Source organism: Arachis hypogaea, chromosome 18 (genome assembly GCF_003086295.3).
Source record: "Arachis hypogaea cultivar Tifrunner chromosome 18, arahy.Tifrunner.gnm2.J5K5, whole genome shotgun sequence".
Taxonomy (NCBI): domain Eukaryota; kingdom Viridiplantae; phylum Streptophyta; class Magnoliopsida; order Fabales; family Fabaceae; genus Arachis; species Arachis hypogaea.
Genome location: NC_092053.1, coordinates 134,971,689 through 134,990,751, shown reverse-complemented (window position 1 = coordinate 134,990,751; position 19,063 = coordinate 134,971,689). Strand labels below are relative to the sequence as shown.

Below are 19,063 nucleotides of genomic sequence, written 5' to 3'. Positions count from 1 at the left end.
CAGCAATTCCACAATTGTTTGGCCTCTTGAATTGTTTATCTTTCTAATAATAGTAACAATAACAAATTCTTATGATCCTCTAGCTCATTTGTTCTCCAATTAAATCCAAACCTACAAGGAGAAATGACACTCCTTGGAACAATAAGTAGTAGAAGTGCATCCCTTGTGCTTATAACAAGCTCCTAAATGCAGCAGTGAGCAATAAGAATGCAAGTGCAAGCTCTTTCTTGTATATCTTATTCATTTTCTTTACAGGTTTTATAGCAACACTTTCTTGGCATTTCTGTATTTTGTTAAGATCAGAAAGTCCACTATCAGAAGCTCCTCTGTGCAGTTGTTGGATACAAAACATAAATTATATAGCATTTTATGATGAATACATATTCTAACTAAAACAAAAGAAAATCGGTATTCATAAGGAACCTAATTAAAAAACATTAAACATGAAGCCAGAGTCTATAAAATACAAAAAAAACAAGGCACTACATTAATCATAAGAGATTATAGGCTTGGCTTAATTAACCGCATCTCAGATGAGCAACTTGGAAGACCAAAGTGCGAGGGTGAAACTAAGCTTTCATGATAGAGTTGAAAGACCCTTGTACATGCGTGCTGAGTTAAAGGAAGAAGTCTGGGCATGCCATCACTGGAGCTGTTAATATTAGGAAGATCTATGCTGCCATCTTTTAAGTTACATAAAACAAACTTGCCACTCAGAGCAACTGCAAGGAGAACATCTTTCAACATGTATATAGGCTGTAATGCAACGCATGAGGGACTATGAACGAGTAGCGGGTGGTGGGGGATTGTGGTCAATTTAGTCCAAGACTGAGGAACTCCATAGTCCTTCATGAACCAGACAGTCCAATGAGTTTTCTTAGTCTCATAACAAACAGCAAGACAATCCCTCAAGATACCCAATTTGGGTTCCATCAAGAGATTATCATGTGAATCCCTGCTGGGAAGGGAAAACTGACTATAAGTCTCTTTGACCAAGTCAAGGGAAATAACCTTCACAAAACTACTATAGCTGTAAAGAAGCCAATTAAGAGTGCCAGTGCCACTTAAATAAAGCCCTGCAAGACGCTCCAGATATTCCCCGGAATGAAAGTCAAAATAATTATGGGGGAAATCCTGGATTGTTCTCCAGGTAGAATTTGGGCCGAATGTAAACATTCTGGTGGTGACGGGTTCGCCTGATTTCTTTCTCACAACAGCCAAGAGCTTATACTTGTCATTGACATGATCATAACCGAATCCGCAAATGGAGAGGACACCTGCAATTTCAAGCGGCTGAGAAGTGAATCCGGTGCAGGGGTTCCACAGCATGGCACGATGGCTTATTATGAATCCATCCTCGCCGCGCTCTTCATCGTGCAAGCACAGCAATCCATTGCAAGAGCCAATGATGATGCGGTAGCGTCGTCCCTCATAGGAAACTACTTTAGTGGGTTCCTGGGGAGGGTTCTCCATCACAGATCGTACGGAGAACACTCCGATTTTGGGGTATCGGCAGGCTCGGGCAAAATAGGCAATAAGTGGGTGGGTCAAGGCTGGATCCACCGCCATTGAACGTCGAAGGTGGTCCTTGGCAAATTGGGAACTGGAAATTAGGGTTCTCCATGAACTGCAGACGCTGTTCCTTAATCGAAGGAGAGACCTCGCCGGTATCCTCAGCAGGATTTCCGCTATGAGCTCGTCCAGAAGGATAGGTGGTGGTTTTGTCGTGACACAGCGGAGCAGTTCCGGCCACCCCCCGGTGGTTGTGACAACCTTCCCCTTCCTCGGAACAGCATCATCATCATCATCAGGAATCGGACCCCTCCTCATACGTACGAGGAAACTCCACAATACAGCAGGAATAAGAAATCAAAAACAATATAATTACTAAAATTCAAATCTCAGCGGTATTGCCATTTAATTTACAAAATAAAACATACATGGAGATTCTATAAAAGAAGAAAAACAGAGGCCAAGAGTAAAACAGAGGTTTACCTAAAGGAAGATGGCGCCGGCGATGGTGAGAGAAAGCGGATGATCTGCGCTTGTGTTGGAGCTCCAGATCTGTCCGATGTTCAACAAGAGGGTTTCAAATCCTCGGCATCAGGAATTGATTCTTAATCTAATCTGTCGGGGCCCACATCCAGTTCAAATCTCAAGTAGTTAACTACTTATCTTAGGTTTTTTTTGTGGTAGATGTTACAATACTCCTTTAATGGTTGGAGTTTTAAAACTCCATATATTTTTAGCAAAAAAAAATATATATACCATTAAAATTTAAAACTCTTTGAAAAACTATAAACATATTAATTACAACTTGTAAAATATATTTTTAATAAATGATAATTATAATTACAATAACAAATTTAATATGCTCTATTAGTATATAAATTATTAAATTAGTTAATAAAATCTAATTAATTAATAATTTTATATTTTATTTATTTAAAATTATAATTTATTTCATAAATCTTATTTAATATATTATCTTTTTCTGTTCATTAAAATAATGAGTTTGTCCACAGACAAACTTATTTCTATTTCTGTACAATTCGAATCGTATTCGTATATTTTTATTTTTTATTAATCTAATTTTATTCACATATTTAAATTTTAAAATTATAAAATTTTCTATTTAAAATTTAGATATATATAATTTAAATTAATAAAAATAAACGTATTCGTATTATTTTTATTATCTTAAGCAAAAAATATCTCTAACTATATTTTTTAGGTAAGATTTATTAATCTTTTTAGATATTATATATTTATATATACACTCTAATCTTTTTACAATAAAAGTAATGTGATTAAATTTAATTTACTTAGATGGGGTTAAAAAATAATTGAATAACAATGTACCGTAAAAAATTGATATTATTGAAAGATAAAACTAAAATTTATTTTTATGTATCGTTTTTGTCCCTAATATTTTCGTATTTAAGTCTCTAACGTTTCAAAAGTCTCAATTTTGTCCCACCATCAATTCTGTTAACAAATCTCTAACGCCAGGACAAACATAGGACGATTTAAATGTTAGGGACAATTTTAGGACTTACCTAAATGTTGAGGACAAAAAAGATACTTTACTCTTTATTAAATGATATCAATCCAAATTAGAATTTGATTTTTAAATAAAAGAAAAAAAAAGAAAAAATTTTCTGCAACGAAAAAAATATAAATAAAAAAAGGTGAATGATAATTAAAGTGAGATTAGGGTTAGATAAAAATTATATAATTTGTTGTTAGATTGATTGTTTAAACTTGTAAGTCAGTGTTAATTTTTATAAGGGCATTTTTATCTTTATAAAATTATCTATAAGAATATTTGATAAATTAAATTTTAAAATTTTATTTTTTAATTTATTTAAACAAATTTAATCCTAAAATAATTTTTATTGTTTAAATTTCTAATTTTTTGATCATATAAACAACGTCAATATCAAAAAGATATTTTTATCTTTTTATTAATATTTAACTAAATATTTTATAACTTTTAAATTAATTTTTAAAAAATATAATTTTATCTTTTTAGATTTAAATATAATTTTTTATTTTTATTTTTTTAAAATTAAATTAAATTTTTAATTCAAATTAAATAACTTTAATTTTAAAAAGCTTTTAGTCTTTTAAAATTAATACGAAAATATATGTTTCACTTCAGTTTTTTAAATCTTTTATAATAATGTTATAATAATTTTTTTAAATGTTATAATAGTTTAATATGAGTAATATTAATCCAAAATATAATGGGCTTAAAATAGCCTAAATTGAAATAATAATCTTAGTTCAAACAAATTTTAAATAAAAGGGACAAAAAAAAATATAAGTGTTAACTTTTGTTTAACTCTCTCCAAAGGTTTAAGGAGCATTGAATCACGCACCTCTCTTTGTTTCTTGAATAAAATAAAAAAAGACAAGACTCTGAAAACTAAGTTATAAAGAGTAGAAACACAAAATTAACAAAAATTTAATTTTTTTATTTAAAAAATTTAAGACGAAAAATATAATTATAAAAAATTAACAAAAATAATAAAAAAATAAGTTATATCTTTTGTTAGTATTTTTATATTTTTTTGGTCAGAATAAATACAAAATATACTAATTCAATATTTTTAGAATCTGGACACAATATTTCTATTTATATTTCTCCTGTTAAACATAATTTTGTGTCTCTGTATTTCTATCTTAATGTCTTGTCTCTATAAACAAGCACAACCTTATATACTCTTTCTAAATCTAATATATTCAAATTCGATTTAGTTTAAAGTTGTCAGTCTCATTATATATTTAAATATCATTAATTAGTTATTAAAAAATTATAATTAATTAGATTTTTTGTTAATATTTAACTCCTTTATTTATATGAACTAGTGTATGTATCCGTCCACGAAAAAATTCATAAAATATTTATATTTTTAAATATTTTAACAAAAAATACACGAAACAATTACTATCCTAAAAAAATTACAAATCACTATCAAAATTAAAATTGAACTTGAGAATAGTGAATAATCATCATTTTACACTCTTTCGAAGTGAAATAATTATTTGTTGATTTCAATACATAATTTAAAATAAAATAAAATTATTTATATTAGGATTCTATCTTTTCAAAAAAATTTCTATAAATAACTTTGATGGTTGAATTTGCAGATGTTTTTGCCTGATTCATGAGCAAAATTTTTAAACCGCTCTTACTCTTAACTCTTGAAAGTGCCACATATAATTGGTCGAATTTGGATCCTCCAAAATTTGAATTTTTACTTTAGAGGGTAAAGTATGATTTCTCACCCTTAAATAGTTTCTCTTTCATGTTTTCTCTTGGTCTCACCTATGAAATAAATGGTGAGAGATCACACTTTACCCTCTAAAATGAAATTCAAAATTTAGAGGATCTAAATCCTGATTGGTCATGTCTAAAACCTGGTTTGGACAAGTATAATCCAACATGAGATAAAGTTTGTCCTGAAACTTATTAATTACCATGGCAAATAATATTAGTATGGGAACTGTCTTCGTTAAAATCTAATTGAGACGGTTTCATTTGTTGGTACCATATTCATTATTGAAATCAAAGCAACATGACTTGTTAAAACTTCACATCCTATTATATGATTTCTAAACTTCCTAACTTATAGCCTTTTACCTTTAGAAAAATCACTGAATTTGTCCTCAGTAATATCACCAGAATACTAACATTGAGTATTAATTTATGTGGAGACAAATTCGAACAATTTATGTTATTCAATAATTTAAGACTATAGAGATCTAGTTGACTCTTCATATTTCCTTCATTCATACAAATTAAATTCGAACTAAGATATAATTTTTTTCCCTCTAGGATAATAGCTATTAAATGGTTGTTTACCTCTTCAACAACGTTCAATGTAGGAACTAGTATAGTTCTAGTTTTGAATTTATGTTTTTCAAAATATTTGGATAAGAAAAATGAACCAACTCATGAAATGTTTGGTCCAAAAAAAGAAATAACAATATTTTCTGAAAGACATCTCTCATGTAACTTAGCCTAAGAGTTGTGGTTGAGGTGCATTAGAAGACATCAAATTGCGTAGTCATGGCTAGGAGATGTCAGTTTCTGTTTCAACTCATGGCTGGAGGCTCCTAGTGTTGGAGGAGAAAAGAACGTTTAAGATACGATATTTTTAACAACTATCTGGTATATTTGGAAGGTGAGGAATGAAAAAGTCTTTAATGGAAAGAATCTGAATCTAAATGCAATAGAATGAGAAATAAAACATTGGTGTAGAACGTGGGTGAAGGGCCAAAATCATGTGTGCAACAGAGTGAGAGACAGATATTACATGAGAGACCTGAACTGGGAGACTTGTATACTGATTCGGAGTCATATTAATGCTTGATTGAGTATTGATTAGTTATGTTATTTGGTCATTTTGTGGATTGTTGTTTTTCTTTGCTTATCTTACATGCTCATATGTTGGTTCGAACTTTATCCCATTGTGGGATCTTACTGGAACTATCGAAAAAAGAAAATCTCAGTTTACCATCTATATTATTACCTATTGGAGATCAATACATGAATTTGCATTAATTAATATGATTGCAATATTTTCTGTTATATGTGTCTTGAATAACAAATATAGTAGCCGATAACTTGGCAAAAAGGGAAGACGGATTATACTAATTTGTTTTAGTTTGCTTTGTCTACCAAGAAAAACTAAGAATAAGTAGCTCAAACACACAAGATTGATGGCATTTACGTTGGTCTCTCTTAATGTTTGTCTAACACGGTTGTATTTTTTTTTTTGCAAAAATACCCTTAGTCAATTATTATAACATCAGTACTATATCTCTTATTTATTACAAGAATAACCCAATATTAATCATTTACCATCATATCCCTATTTTTTTATTGGGCCAATTAAAATTATATTAATGACTAATTTAACAAAACACAGAACTTCTTCCTACGCACGTGTTCCTACTAATTCGAATTGACACAATTCGAATTATGCTTTTATAATTCGTTCCAAGTTGATTCGAATTACTTGGACGCAATGGTTGGGAATAATTCGAGCTGTATTGATTCGAATTATTAAGGAATGTAATTCGAATAAAGTTGTTTCGAATTACATTATAGTGTGCTTTGACCGATTCTTGTATCAGATTCTTATTTGGTTTATATGCGTAATAAACTTCTCTCATTGGTTTAAATGTGTTTTTTACCCTCATAATTATGCCTATTATTACACGATTATCAATGTAGATAAATTATACCAAAAGTGCCATGGGCGAATAGAGCGAAAAAATGTGTCTACACACACATGGCCTAATTTGAAGAGTATACCAAAGCATGATAGATATGGGAAAGGACACTAAGAAGAAACTCATATATATGATGAAAAATAAAACACTTATAACTTGGAAATGGAACAGCAGGCTCCTTCACACTCCAACCATTAATTGATATTATGATGTAACTAAGTAGCTAGAAGCTAGATATGTGCAAAATATAGATGGTTGTCCCTTTGCAAGGTTTTTATTGTTTGCAATATCCATTAAATAGATCCGGCACATGGGTGCCCAAAAGAGTTATACTCTTAAGGCAGCTATTTAGTTAAGTCGGTTCTACTTATTTAGACGATTCTATCTACTTAGGACGATTTTGATAGATTAACTTTTGAAAAAAAATATTTATTTATTTTATTTTTTAATTTTTTAAAATACAAAATTATTTTATATTTAAATAAATTTTTATAAAAAAATTAAGTATTATAAATATTTTTTATTTTTATCTTTTAAAAAATAAAGTATTATTAGTTTAAAAAAATTTATTTTTTTAATAAAAAACTTTTCTAAAAGATGTATTGAAATAAATTTAAAAATAAATAAAAATATTTTATTTAAAAAAATCAATCCAAACTAGTATTAAATTTTTTTTCAAGTAATGATTTAAACTTTTTGCCTAATATAATCACATTGTCCTGAGATTTACTGAAATATGTACTCATCTTTAAAGCATGATGCATGTAATTTTACTAATTTAACCCATGAATGTTTTTTTTACTAAAAATAGGAGATTCGAACTCACAACCTCTTAATTGAGTATGGGGACTGGAGAGACTATGTCATTTAAAATATAACTCATTGGCATTTAACCTATGAATGTTATTCATAAATTAGTAAACATTTAAATTTCTTTAAAAAAATATATCGAATACTTTTATTTTAATAAATTTTAATTGTTCATATTAGTGTGTTTATTATTTTAAATAGAGATTAATTTTTTTTCACAATAATATTTTTTTAAATTTAATTATTTTATAATCAATATATTAAAAATTTGATTGAAAGTTATAGATGGACCAATCACTAAAATTAAGAACTAAAAACTAATTTGAAACATTTGATTTTTCTATTTTAATTATTACTTAAGAGTATGACTTGGGGAAAAAAAATGAAAAATCACTATATTTTGAAAAAATCAAACAATTTTTTTTCATAATCTAAACATCATTTTCATTTTGGTGTTCCTCTTTCTCTCTCAAACGGCGTCGTTTGTTAGTCCCCCGAAATCTTCTTAAGCATTGAAGTAGAAACAGTTTTGAAGAAGAAGAAGAAGAAACTTCGTTGTGTGAGAGGGAGCTGAGAAAAATCGTAGAATCGCGAAATGGAGAAGAGAGAACTGGAAGGTGCAGTTATTGCCAAGGTCAAAGAAGTCATTTCAGCTATAATGAACGCGAAACACGTTGATGAAGTCGTTTGTGCGCTTCATTCTATTGCCGCTCTTCTTTTCCCTCTTGATTCTTCTCTCATTTCAGGTTCATTCGTAGTGTTAATTTTGTGGTCCAGTTGAATGTGTTGTATTGTATGTCGTTGATTTTGAAAGAAGAATTTGATTGTTTTGTGTGAATTTCCCTCAAATTGTTGCAGGTAGCATTGAAGAGTGTTACCGAGATAAGGTTAGTGTTGTTCACATGTTTCCATGGAAGCTTGGAACTTGGTTTATAATCTTCAAGCTAGTTAGAACTGAAAATAAAGTTCATTATTATAATTATTATCATTATTATCGATTTTTGTTTTGAACTTTTTCCGGTGTGTTTAGGTGTTAGGAGTAAAAATTCCTTCAGTTGAAGAACGACAAGATTGGTGGGATGCATTTTACAGAGGAGTTGGGTTTCCTACACTAGCCAGGTTCTTGTTGCTTGGTAATATCCTTAAATTAAATTTCTGCTTAAATAAACAAATAAATAAATCATTGTTTCGACTATGCAATGTTGCTGATTTGGTTAGTGTAGTTCTTTATTTCAAGGACTATCTTTTTTTTTTCCTTTTGATTTTGGGGACTGTAAATATAGTTTTTTTTTGGGGTGTTAGAGTGATGTGTGTTTGCTCTTCTTGTTGTTCTCTTATGATAAGCAACTTTATGCAGATGTTGCTCCCAATTGGTTGGGATGTTTCCCCATTTCAGCACAGAAACATGCTTATGATGTTTTCTTTAGTCATGGACTTGTCAGTGAGGTGGTTCAGATTTTAGTTCCTTTTCTGCAGCAGAATGGGAGTGATGGTCTTGATGTTAGCGCTGTCATCTCAAATTCCGAAGGGTATGAGCATGCATATTGCGCTGTCTCTTGAATGTTGTTTTCTCAGTGTCATCTAATTTTTTATAAACATGCTTTTGCTTTATTTGGTGTTTACTAATAATCCAAATTAATTCATCAGTGGGGTAACTTATTCAGATTTTTACATTTATGACAGATTGCTTGTACTGTGCTTGCTTGAAAATAATGGGATGCTTCAGTTAGCAAGAGAGTTTGGGGATCCTTCTAAATCAAAAGGTTTTACTAATGAACGGATCAGACCTGCTGTGTCTAGAGTGGCACAGATTGTTGCGTCTATTCCTGACAAAGCTAGAATGAACACCCTGACTTTGTTGTCATCACAGTATCCTCTTTTTGCTCTACTTGGTTTAGATATTATATGGGTTTGGTATTACGGCATGGTTTTGTATTTCTTTTTACTTGGTTAACATATCTTATGGTTTCACTCTTTTCATTTGAATATGATTTGTGTGTACATTTCCCAACTCTATTATAGGAGAAATGATACACCTTCTAATCGTCTTCCTAATTATTACCCTTCTAATTATTAAACAGGGTAATGTCAAATGCATTTGTTATATTAAAATTGGAAGATGTTTTGGATGATAGTTTAGGTGGATATATCATTTTTCATATTTTGATGATTATGATTTCCTTTAGAAGGAAACTTACGTTTTTCCTTCACCAAGATTATTCAGTGTATTCTTCAAACAGATTATTGCACAGCTTCTTTCGCTAGCAGAAGAAAGAGACGCGACTTTGCTGGAAAATGTAGATGCGTTGGCTGAAATGGACAAGAATGGTGCATTGTTATTTGTTGGGGAAATGTTTTCTCGCATTTCTCGCCGTGGTTTTGCTGGTAACTACAAAATCTAAGACATTGGAACAGGTTTTCCTTTTTCTTTTTTGGAACATAAATAAAATTGCCTAGAATTAATGTTCAACCTTTGTGAAATAGGAAAATAGATCATGATTCTTCATATTCATCTTCTTTTGTGAAAGCTCACGTTCTTCCCCCCCCCCCCCCCCCCTTCTCCCCCCAAAAAAAAAAACAAATTCATATTGCAATTATTGAGTCTTTTTGTGAATAAAACGAGAAAAGCCATTTGCCATCTAGGCTCTACTTTGCAGAAGACAGTAGAAGTGTCACTTGTGTTATAGTTTGCAGAAGTTTATTTTCTAATGTTTGTGAACTATATAACACAACACAAGTAAATGGAAGCTAGTAAATCAATGTGAAAATGACATCAGTTCCAACTATGAAGTATGTCAAGGTTTTGAATGCATTGTTTTAGTCAGTTCAACTGCAGTGGCATGTGGTTAACTGGTTAACTGGTTATGGACTACTTATGCTTGTAACTATTGAATTGTTTAAAATGTCTGAAATTTTTTCTTGTAGATTTGCTATCTAGTGAATTAGTGCCTCGAGTTTTAAGGCTTGTCAAGAAATGCTTCTCTTCATCTAACCACTCATCAACTAAGGGATTGCTCGAGTCAAATCCAGAGTTTATGTGTTGGTCGATTATCATGGAAGCAATTAGGGATCCTTATACCACAGAAAGAATTTCTGAGCATATTTTGCATCAGCTAGCAACTCATCATGCTGATGATATCCAAGCCTATTGGGTTCTGTGGCTATTATTCCACCGCAATTTTAAGGTGCAAGCTTCCATCAGGTTAGTGTAAATATTATTTAGTTTTGCCTCTGTTCATGGATTATCTGCCCCATTTGGATCTAGGAAGAAAATTTGACAAATTCTTTTGAAATGAATGAAGAAAATGGTTCAAGGCAAGAAAACTCTGGAAGATTACTTAAGTTGCTATCTATAAAAATAAGGAAGGCATACAGAACTCTATAAATTACAAAAATGGTTAAGGTTGTGAGTCATATTATGAAGTTTTGATAGAGAGTGGTTGAGTGAGATTAAGATGGGAGACTTACATCACAAAGAATCACACCCTTCACTATCTTAACTAAAAAAAAATCTTCTCCTCCTTCCATATTTTACAGATATCTTGTTTGATCTGTAATAGTAATGATACTAATTTAAAATTAGGTATTTTGTATATACAATAATCAAAATTTCCTTAACATTTTGCGATTCTGATGTCAAATCATACTATATTTCTATTAAAAAGAAAATGGTCGAATAAGCCTCACTTACTGGTATCTGAGCAATTCTTCTTGTTGCTTTTACCGAGCTTCCCTCTTGTATCATCAAACCATCACCCATTAATACAACACCAATATGAGTCTAGAATATAGAATTTGTATATAATATTAACTAAAATAGTTTCAAATAGTTATATTTTTTAATAAAATCAAAGAAACAGAATTTTAGAATTATTTTTATATAGAATTTTTAAAGTTTTGTACCTTGTTAGGAAAATTCATAGGGATATACTCGAGGGATTAAAGAAATTTTTATATGATATTTTATATTCAGTTTATCTGATATTATTAATTTATCTGATATTTTATATTCAATTGAACTACATTTTCCTCTTTCATCGCCAGTTGCCCAGTTCCTACTTTATTAGTTATTATTTGCATTATGCCTTTACATTACGATTCCATACCTTAAAACATGCAGGCATGACACCACTACCATAAGTAGTATTTCCCTTTAGAATTTAATCTACTTGTATTAATAGAAGTGCTTATCTGTCTTTCTTTCTCTATGCTTCCATGGCCCCTCCTCAGGTCCATGTTTGTTGACAAATTCCTGCTTTGGAAGGTATTTCCTATTACCTGCCTGAAATGGATCCTCCAATTTGCTGTACATGAGTGCCCACCTGGTAATTCCTTGTCAGGACACAATCATCCTAGGTTCTCGAATGTTGTCGAACGGCTACTGACAACATGGTCCAAGAAAGAATTTGTGCAAACTGCACCTATTGAGCAGCAAGCTTGTATCCTTTTTCATTGTGCTAATTCACTGAAAAACATGCGGGAAAAAGATGGATACATACTATAGTTTCTGTTTGATATGAATTAATGAAGGGAGGCCCAATGTATAAAGATACCGTAAAAAGTGGGTTTTGAGGGTGGTTAAGAGACTAAGATGTTTATAGCCTTTTTCCCTGCAGGCAGAAAGGCATCTTTGCAACTACTACCCATGATCTTCATGTCACAAGGCTACAACTTTACTTTTGCATCAAGGCTCATCTTGCTTTATGTGAATTACTGCATAATGATTATAACAATTTCTCCTCTTCTGAGCATTCCCTGGGATTGATGTCACCTTCGTTATCGTGATTCATTTATTTTATATTTCCTATATTTATCTCAGATATATCTGCAGCTCTTGGACTTTCTTTAGAGACAATGTCTAAAGAAGAATTGGATGTGATGAAGGATTCCATGCATTTGATTCTTCAAGGAGTTAGCTGTAATTATTCTACACTTGATTGTTCAGTGTCTTGATAACAAGAATGGCAAATGAGATTTGTGGGATTGGAACTATTGCCTCAATTAATCCTTTATAGCACTATTTAAATACCATTCCCTATTTAATATGATCCTGTCAATTGTCATGAAATGAATTCAACCATGTCAAGTCTAGTGATAGGTTGCTATTTAAGGCATATAATCTGCAATGATTGTGGTGTTTGTGTACAATGATTACCAAAAGTTCGTATCACTGCTCTTCATTTAGCTATGGTTTCCTGTTTAAGAAAGTGAGGTTGAACTAATTGAAATTAATGCTTCTGATTTATGGACCTTTCTGTGGTACCTTTGGTTTTCCGAGCTACTAGTACCAATGAACAAATTGTGAATCTAATCTGTTTTATTAACTTATTTGAAGTTTTATCCTATCTGGTCCAAACCTATTTTTCATTTTAATTATCTATCATTTGAAAATATTCAAAACTTTTCATGTTTGCTAATAAGCCATACTTCTGGTTATGTAATATAATTCTCAAAGAAAAGGTCATTGTGTAGAAAATATTGAATGCTTTATGCTAAGAAGTGTCTGGTTTGTTCAATTCCTTTCGTATGAGGTTCATCCCTCTATCCATCCCATACTCATTAATTTTATGAATTTCTGAAAGTGGGGTTCTTTCCCTTCTTGCATAATGAGTGGTTGGAGTTCAACTTCTAATGATTTGTGTATTTGTTTCAGGTAGGCTGGAGAGTCCAAATGATTTAGTTCGCAAAATGGCTAGCAATGTTGCCTTGGTGTTTTCTAAAATTATTGATCCGAAAAATCCTCTGTACCTCGATGATAGCTGCAGTGGGGAGACAATTGATTGGGAGTTTGGATTCACTGCCCTCAAGAAACGAAATTGTGGAGAAAAGGTAGTTGAGAGAATGAAATCATCTGAACTGCCAAGCAAGGACAAGGACTCTGACTTTCCTGTCAATAAAGAAAAAAGCATTAGTGTAAAGGTTAAAAAGAATATATTGGACTTTGATACTCTTGATCCAGATGAGATAATTGATCCAGCATCCCTGAATCTTGAATCAGACATTGATGATGATGATGACGACGACGATGATAGTGCAAGTGAGAATTCATATTCGTCAAGTGATTCATCTTTGCAGCCATATGATTTGTCAGATGATTACTCAGATCTGAAAAAAAACTTCTCCCAGTTGACTGATATTGTTGCGGCTCTTCGAAAATCAGATGATGCTGAAGGGGTCAGCTATTTTCTCCCAGCGCAGTCCTTAGATGCTTTTTTACTATCTGCCATATCTACAATTCGTAAATATTAATAATTAAATACTACCAAATATTCTATGACGTAATACAAATTATATTGTTACAATAGTGCTGAAATAGCAAGTATTCTGGTTCAAATTAAGCTATTCAGAAACTACATTGTTCTCTTATGTCAGACTGATCTGATGTATTCTTGCCTTTATGTTGAAACTTAATGTTTGGCAAACTTTCAATCTCTTGTTGCAGGTGGAAAGAGCTCTTGATGTTGCTGAAAAGCTTATAAGAGCGTCCCCAGATGAACTAAAACATTCCGCAAGGGATCTAACCAGAACTCTTGTTCAGGTTCGTTGCTCTGATATATCTTTAGAAGGTGCAGAAGATTCAGCAGAAGAGAAAAGACAAAGAGCGTTAGTTGCATTGGCTGTCACCTCCCCATTCGAATCGCTTGAGACACTGAACAAACTGTTGTATTCGCCTAATGTAGATATCAGCCAACGCATTATGATATTAGATGTCATGACAGAAGCGGCTCAGGAGCTCGCTGAATCAAAAATTTTAAAACCCAAACATCCAACTAGGGAGACTAGTTCCCTTATTTCAGTTGTTTCGGATACTCGACCTTGGTTCTTGCCTAGCAACTCAGGGACTCCAGGGGCAAGTTCCTGGAAAGAGATCTCAGGAACTGGAGCTTTTCAGAACTGGTCAAATACCTATGAGAGGGAACTTCCCCCGAAACCTAACCAGGCCATGAAAGGGAAAACACGCCGGTGGAGCCTAAGATCCCCCTTTGCAGAACAAAACCAGATGGAGTTTTCTCAGAACAAGTTTCCCATGTATGCTGCTGCATTCATGCTTCCTGCTATGGAGGGATATGATAAGAAAAGGCACGGTGTTGACTTGCTTGGCAGGGATTTTATTGTCCTTGGGAAACTCATTTATATGCTTGGTATTTGCATGAAATCTGTAGCCATGCATCCAGAAGCGTCTGTGCTAGCTCCTTCCCTCTTAGATATGTTGAAATCCAGGTAATGATTGAGATATACATCATACTTTTGATTGCAAAGCTTGTTACAATTGACAGTGATTCTGTGTGTGCAGATCCACGTAAAATAAACGGTTTGGTGCTCAATTGCTTATATTGATTTATATTTTCCTCTTGGCACCTTAGTAGAATTTTTTGGTGATTTGGAAAAATTGCATAAATTTTTGTTATAAACTCATGCAGAGAGGTATGCCATCACAAGGAAGCATATGTGAGAAGAGCTGTCCTCTTTGCAGCATCATGCGTATTGGTCGCTGTTCATCCTACTTACATTTCTTCTGCCTTGCTCGAAGGAAATGTGGAAATTGCCTCTGGCCTTGAATGGATTCGCACATGGGCCCTTGATGTAGTAGATTCAGACACAGATAGAGAATGCTATATGGTAAGCAGAGCAAATATGAAACTTCCAAAAGTTTCAGATTACATGTCCTCCCTTCTTTACAAGCTTTTCAATTATCTCTGCTTGTATCTCTGGTCATATCAAAGGTTTAAACTTTCATTATTTGATTTACAGTCGTTTACTGTCTCAAAGATTGTAGACATAAGTTGTTAGTTAGTTAGTTATTGCTTCGTTCGTCTCATAAGATTTATGATATGAAATTTCGACATTGACTCTACCTGTTGATATTATTATTGTGACTTCTATTTGTATATTTCCTCTTATGCTTCCTAATTATATGTAGGAATTACTCCTTTCCATTGTTAGACTTAGTTGTTCCGTTAATCTTCTCTGACCGAATACACATTTGCTTTACTATAGATGGCTATGAAGTGTTTACAGCTCCATGCCGAGATGGCTCTCCAAACTTCGCGAGCTTTGGAGTCAGCAAAAAGTTCATTAAAGTACAGTCCTGCTCTTCCTTCCGATGCATCCAAAGTGACCATTAAGATCCCCTATTTAAACAAGGATTAGCCATTTTTCTTGCTACTGTGATTTTTTTTTTATTATCCTGCAGAATGTAAATTCAAAGTCACTCTATTTTTTGGGTCAACGGAATCACTCTACTTTCCCCTCTGCTGCTTTTTCATCTTAACTTTTAGGCCACTCCTTGTATCTTACATAAAATGTGTATTTATCAGTCTTCAGAGCTAGCACTTGGTATAACACCAATGTTCATATAGTGATATTACAAATGCGTTTCAAGTTTAGTAATATTCATTGTAACATCATTGCTTAATGCTTATTGTATCTGGGGTGACCATCTCTTTTCTATTTAGTTTGGCCACCTGACATAATTCCTGAATAGAAAATATCAAAATTGATTTTACAATAATATTCCGATACAGCTTAATAATTGCTGCATTATATATATATATATATGCAACAGTAAATTTGGCAACATTGACATTCCCACATGTAATGAAACTACCCGCAAAACATGTGGCATTTCACTAAAGTTCTTTGTTTGCCAAAGAAAAATCAACGATCTATAATAATAGTGTTAAATTTGGGAGGATTCCTTCTTTTAATTATAACAATCCCATCCCATAAGAACTCTAACTTCATGTCAAATTAACTAAGCTAGCATAAAAGGTTAAGAAATGTTCCTACTTACATGCAACTTTATTAACTTCATAGATATCCGTAAGAGTACTTGAGTATCAGTTCCAGCAGAAAATAAAATCCAACAAAGTTGAACTACACATATTGGAATGTTACAAACAGTTTGTACTAAAATTTTGGGACTTCTAGCCCATTGAATCAAGTCCCTCAAGAAACCTATCCAAGCCTTCGTGGGTAAACCAATCTTTTTTCATCTGCATCATGCCAATTTCAAACAAAATATTAATCAACACATATATCCTTTAATAATAGTAATGATAGTAATAATTAGCAAAAACAGCAAAAGAGAAAACTCACAAAGTAAGGATACCCTTCCATGCTAAAATCATCGGGGGCGACACTAAGAAACAGTTTAATGAAATAGAGAACAAAGTTTCCACATTCATTACCGTCTCTTTGTTGTGGCACCTGCAATTATTTGTTTTTCTTCAATCAATGGTTATTTATTTATTTGGATAAATAGGGACAAAAATCCTAAGAAGTCAAAATTTACCTTAGGAATCAACAACGGAATTCGAGATACGATTTTCTTAGTTTCTGGCCTGTCCGCTGCCTGATAAATATCTAGAACAAATCTGAAAATGGAGATAAAAGCTTTAGAATACTGCTCCTAGAGCAATGCATGATCCAAATAACAATGGTGAACCTTCTTATCTCCGGTTCAAGTCGCCTTGGATTCGCCATTGCAAGAGAATCTAGCAACAACATGCAACGTGATCTGGTATTTGTTTGCGCGCTCTCACCAAAATGGCAGAAGATCAAAAGGCTCCAGTGACCCCTACAACATTTCCATGTCAAAGGATGAATTCCTCAAACTAATATTTAATAGTTTCTTTTTTCTTTCTTTATATATAAAAGGAAAATATCAGTACGACAGAAAGAAGAAAAATTCAAGAAAAGGAAGGATAGAGATCCTTGTTGTCAGAGAAAATTAATTTCTATGCATTGACAGCATAAAAATTCCAACAAATACATATGCAAGTATGTGCCAAATTAGCAAAGATAACTACCATCTATGAAGTAGCTTTCCTTCTCAGGAAAAAGGAAAGTCTTCTAAATAATCATGAACTTTATACCAAATAGGCTCAAAAATCTAGTCCTATCCCTAAATTTTATGAGTGAACAATGCTTTGACAGTTAAAAAACTGAATGCACTTACCAGCAAACTATTGGAACAAAAACATATGCCTTTGAGAAAATATGCGCCTTTTTTATCCAAGTCAGCACCTTCTCTTTACATGAGGCCCTCCTGTATAGGCTAAACCATAAGCTGTCAAAGTATGTGCTGCGCCTTCTCTTCTCTTCCGAGAAACTCCTCCATATTTTCCTGTGAGAAAAGGTATAATAAGAAACAAGGACATTCGATGTATTTCCTTTTATATTGAACACTATAACTCACTCCAAGTATTCACCGAACAATCCACTGTCTAGCTTTTCTCTGGGTTTACAGAGTTCTTCCTCGTCATCAGATTTTCTCTTCCTCTTTGATTGCACTTTCCGAGTCATGTCACTCAAATAACAGGGCAATGAGTTGGTAACACTTCTTGTCACATCTATTACGGGCTCACTTTTCTTTCCTCGACGACTATAGACAAGCTCAATTCTACATCTTGGGCTTACTTCTGTATCTTGCTTCACAACACCCACTGATAAGAAAATCCCAAAATCAACATAGCATCTTGGTTTCCACATCAAATATAACACAACAAAGAACAGAAAACTAATACACCACCCACCCCCCTTTTTCCCCTTGTTCTTTAATCCAAAACAAAGAAACCAACCTTAAAGGTGAGAAAATTGGAAATAAAATCAGGAAAGATAGAGAAAAACCTAAAACGAATGTACATGAGGTGGTCAAAGAAAACAATCCACTGTAGACATAATATATGATAGATCTCAATGGCAGGATGCGGACTCTACCTAGTGGGATAAGACTTTGTTATTGTTGTTGTTTATTAGGAATCCAACTAACCCAACTTGAAGATTATGGGTGCCTCTTCTAGAAAGGGTTTCCCATTCAACCACCCCTGAGCTTAGCTATAGTTTGTAATTCACCCTAACTAAAGAGCAAGTCTTTTTCCCTACCTATTCAAAACCATCTTCAAGTATAACTCAAAATAATCTTTTCAAACATGATATAACAAACCAATATGTGTATACAAATTTTTCACAAAATTAAGATCTGGATTAAGAATGATCATGTTTATACACCCAGAACCAAACATAAGGGCACAACACAAACCCAATTACACTTCACGAGCATGTAAAACCAGCAATGTGGTGAAAACAAGAATCCAAAGTAAAACAACCCTAATTACATTATACATATGCAAGAATCTGAACTGAAGCATGTTCTGTTAGCAACAAAAAGCTATGATCAAGGTTTCGCTGCTATCATTATCTTAGAATCATAAACATAAGAAATAAAGAACTAACCTTGATCATCGCCATTATCAGCAGCAAGAACCTTTCGAGTTCTAGCTCTGGTTTTCATTGATGCTGATGCTTATAACCTAGCATGTACGGAAAGTTTCATTGGAGCGCGCTTCCTTTTCTTTTTGTTTTTGTTTTTCTTTTTTTTTTTTTAATTTATTTTGTTTCATTTAATGTTATCAATTACTCACTGTGACAGTGACAGATTTTAAGATATTTTTACTGCACCATGCTAACTGTGACAGTGACACTTTTGTTTTTTCCTTGAAAG

At 32.6% G+C, this 19,063-nt stretch overlaps 3 protein-coding genes across 4 annotated transcripts; 1 reads left to right on the top strand and 2 right to left on the bottom strand.

Moving 5' to 3' along the window:
* Positions 1–208: 208 nt before the first annotated feature.
* On the bottom strand, positions 209–2,237 carry LOC112769398 (F-box/kelch-repeat protein At3g23880). The gene is made up of 2 exons (XM_025813912.3): positions 1,996–2,237; positions 209–1,843 (listed from the first exon to the last, which is right to left on the bottom strand). The coding sequence occupies exon 2, from the start codon at positions 1,828–1,830 to the stop codon at positions 502–504; it is 1,329 nt and encodes a 442-aa protein (XP_025669697.1). The 5' UTR covers positions 1,831–1,843; positions 1,996–2,237; the 3' UTR covers positions 209–501.
* Positions 2,238–7,941: 5,704 nt separating this feature from the next.
* On the top strand, positions 7,942–15,973 carry LOC112769170 (uncharacterized). 2 transcript variants are annotated; one of them, XM_025813611.3, is made up of 13 exons: positions 7,942–8,303; positions 8,416–8,444; positions 8,588–8,690; positions 8,915–9,086; positions 9,241–9,426; positions 9,782–9,942; positions 10,483–10,759; positions 11,788–11,996; positions 12,377–12,475; positions 13,211–13,731; positions 14,000–14,778; positions 14,979–15,177; positions 15,556–15,973. In XM_025813611.3, exons 1-13 carry the CDS (start codon positions 8,153–8,155, stop codon positions 15,706–15,708), a joined length of 3,039 nt encoding a protein of 1,012 aa, XP_025669396.1. In that variant the 5' UTR covers positions 7,942–8,152; the 3' UTR covers positions 15,709–15,973. The 2 variants fall into 2 exon arrangements, with proteins under 2 accessions (XP_025669396.1, XP_029150662.1); XM_029294829.2 differs by having other exon boundaries at positions 8,092–8,303; positions 8,588–8,676.
* A 357-nt stretch (positions 15,974–16,330) lies between these two features.
* LOC112769171 (probable ubiquitin-like-specific protease 2A) lies at positions 16,331–18,973 on the bottom strand. Its single transcript, XM_025813614.3, has 7 exons — positions 18,796–18,973; positions 17,759–18,005; positions 17,519–17,686; positions 17,006–17,137; positions 16,853–16,934; positions 16,657–16,767; positions 16,331–16,553 (listed from the first exon to the last, which is right to left on the bottom strand). Exons 1-7 carry the CDS (start codon positions 18,851–18,853, stop codon positions 16,485–16,487), a joined length of 867 nt encoding a protein of 288 aa, XP_025669399.1. The 5' UTR covers positions 18,854–18,973; the 3' UTR covers positions 16,331–16,484.
* Between the last annotated feature and the right edge of the window lie 90 nt (positions 18,974–19,063).

What these genes read in the sequence shown, in the direction of transcription:
- LOC112769171 (XM_025813614.3), bottom strand. Translation starts at nt 18,853, where the DNA reads ATGAAAACCAGAGCTAGAACTCGAAAGGTTCTTGCTGCTGATAATGGC. An exon ending in TTGTTCGGTGAATACTTGGA is followed by an intron (nt 17,687 to 17,758) that starts GTGAGTTATAGT and finishes CTTTTCTCACAG; the next exon opens with GAAAATATGGAGGAGTTTCT. An exon ending in TGGAAGGGTATCCTTACTTT is followed by an intron (nt 16,554 to 16,656) that starts GTGAGTTTTCTC and finishes GGCATGATGCAG; the next exon opens with ATGAAAAAAGATTGGTTTAC.
- LOC112769398 (XM_025813912.3), bottom strand. Translation starts at nt 1,830, where the DNA reads ATGAGGAGGGGTCCGATTCCTGATGATGATGATGATGCTGTTCCGAGG.
- LOC112769170 (XM_025813611.3), top strand. Translation starts at nt 8,153, where the DNA reads ATGGAGAAGAGAGAACTGGAAGGTGCAGTTATTGCCAAGGTCAAAGAA. An exon ending in AAGAGTGTTACCGAGATAAG is followed by an intron (nt 8,445 to 8,587) that starts GTTAGTGTTGTT and finishes CGGTGTGTTTAG; the next exon opens with GTGTTAGGAGTAAAAATTCC. An exon ending in GATTCTTCAAGGAGTTAGCT is followed by an intron (nt 12,476 to 13,210) that starts GTAATTATTCTA and finishes TATTTGTTTCAG; the next exon opens with GTAGGCTGGAGAGTCCAAAT.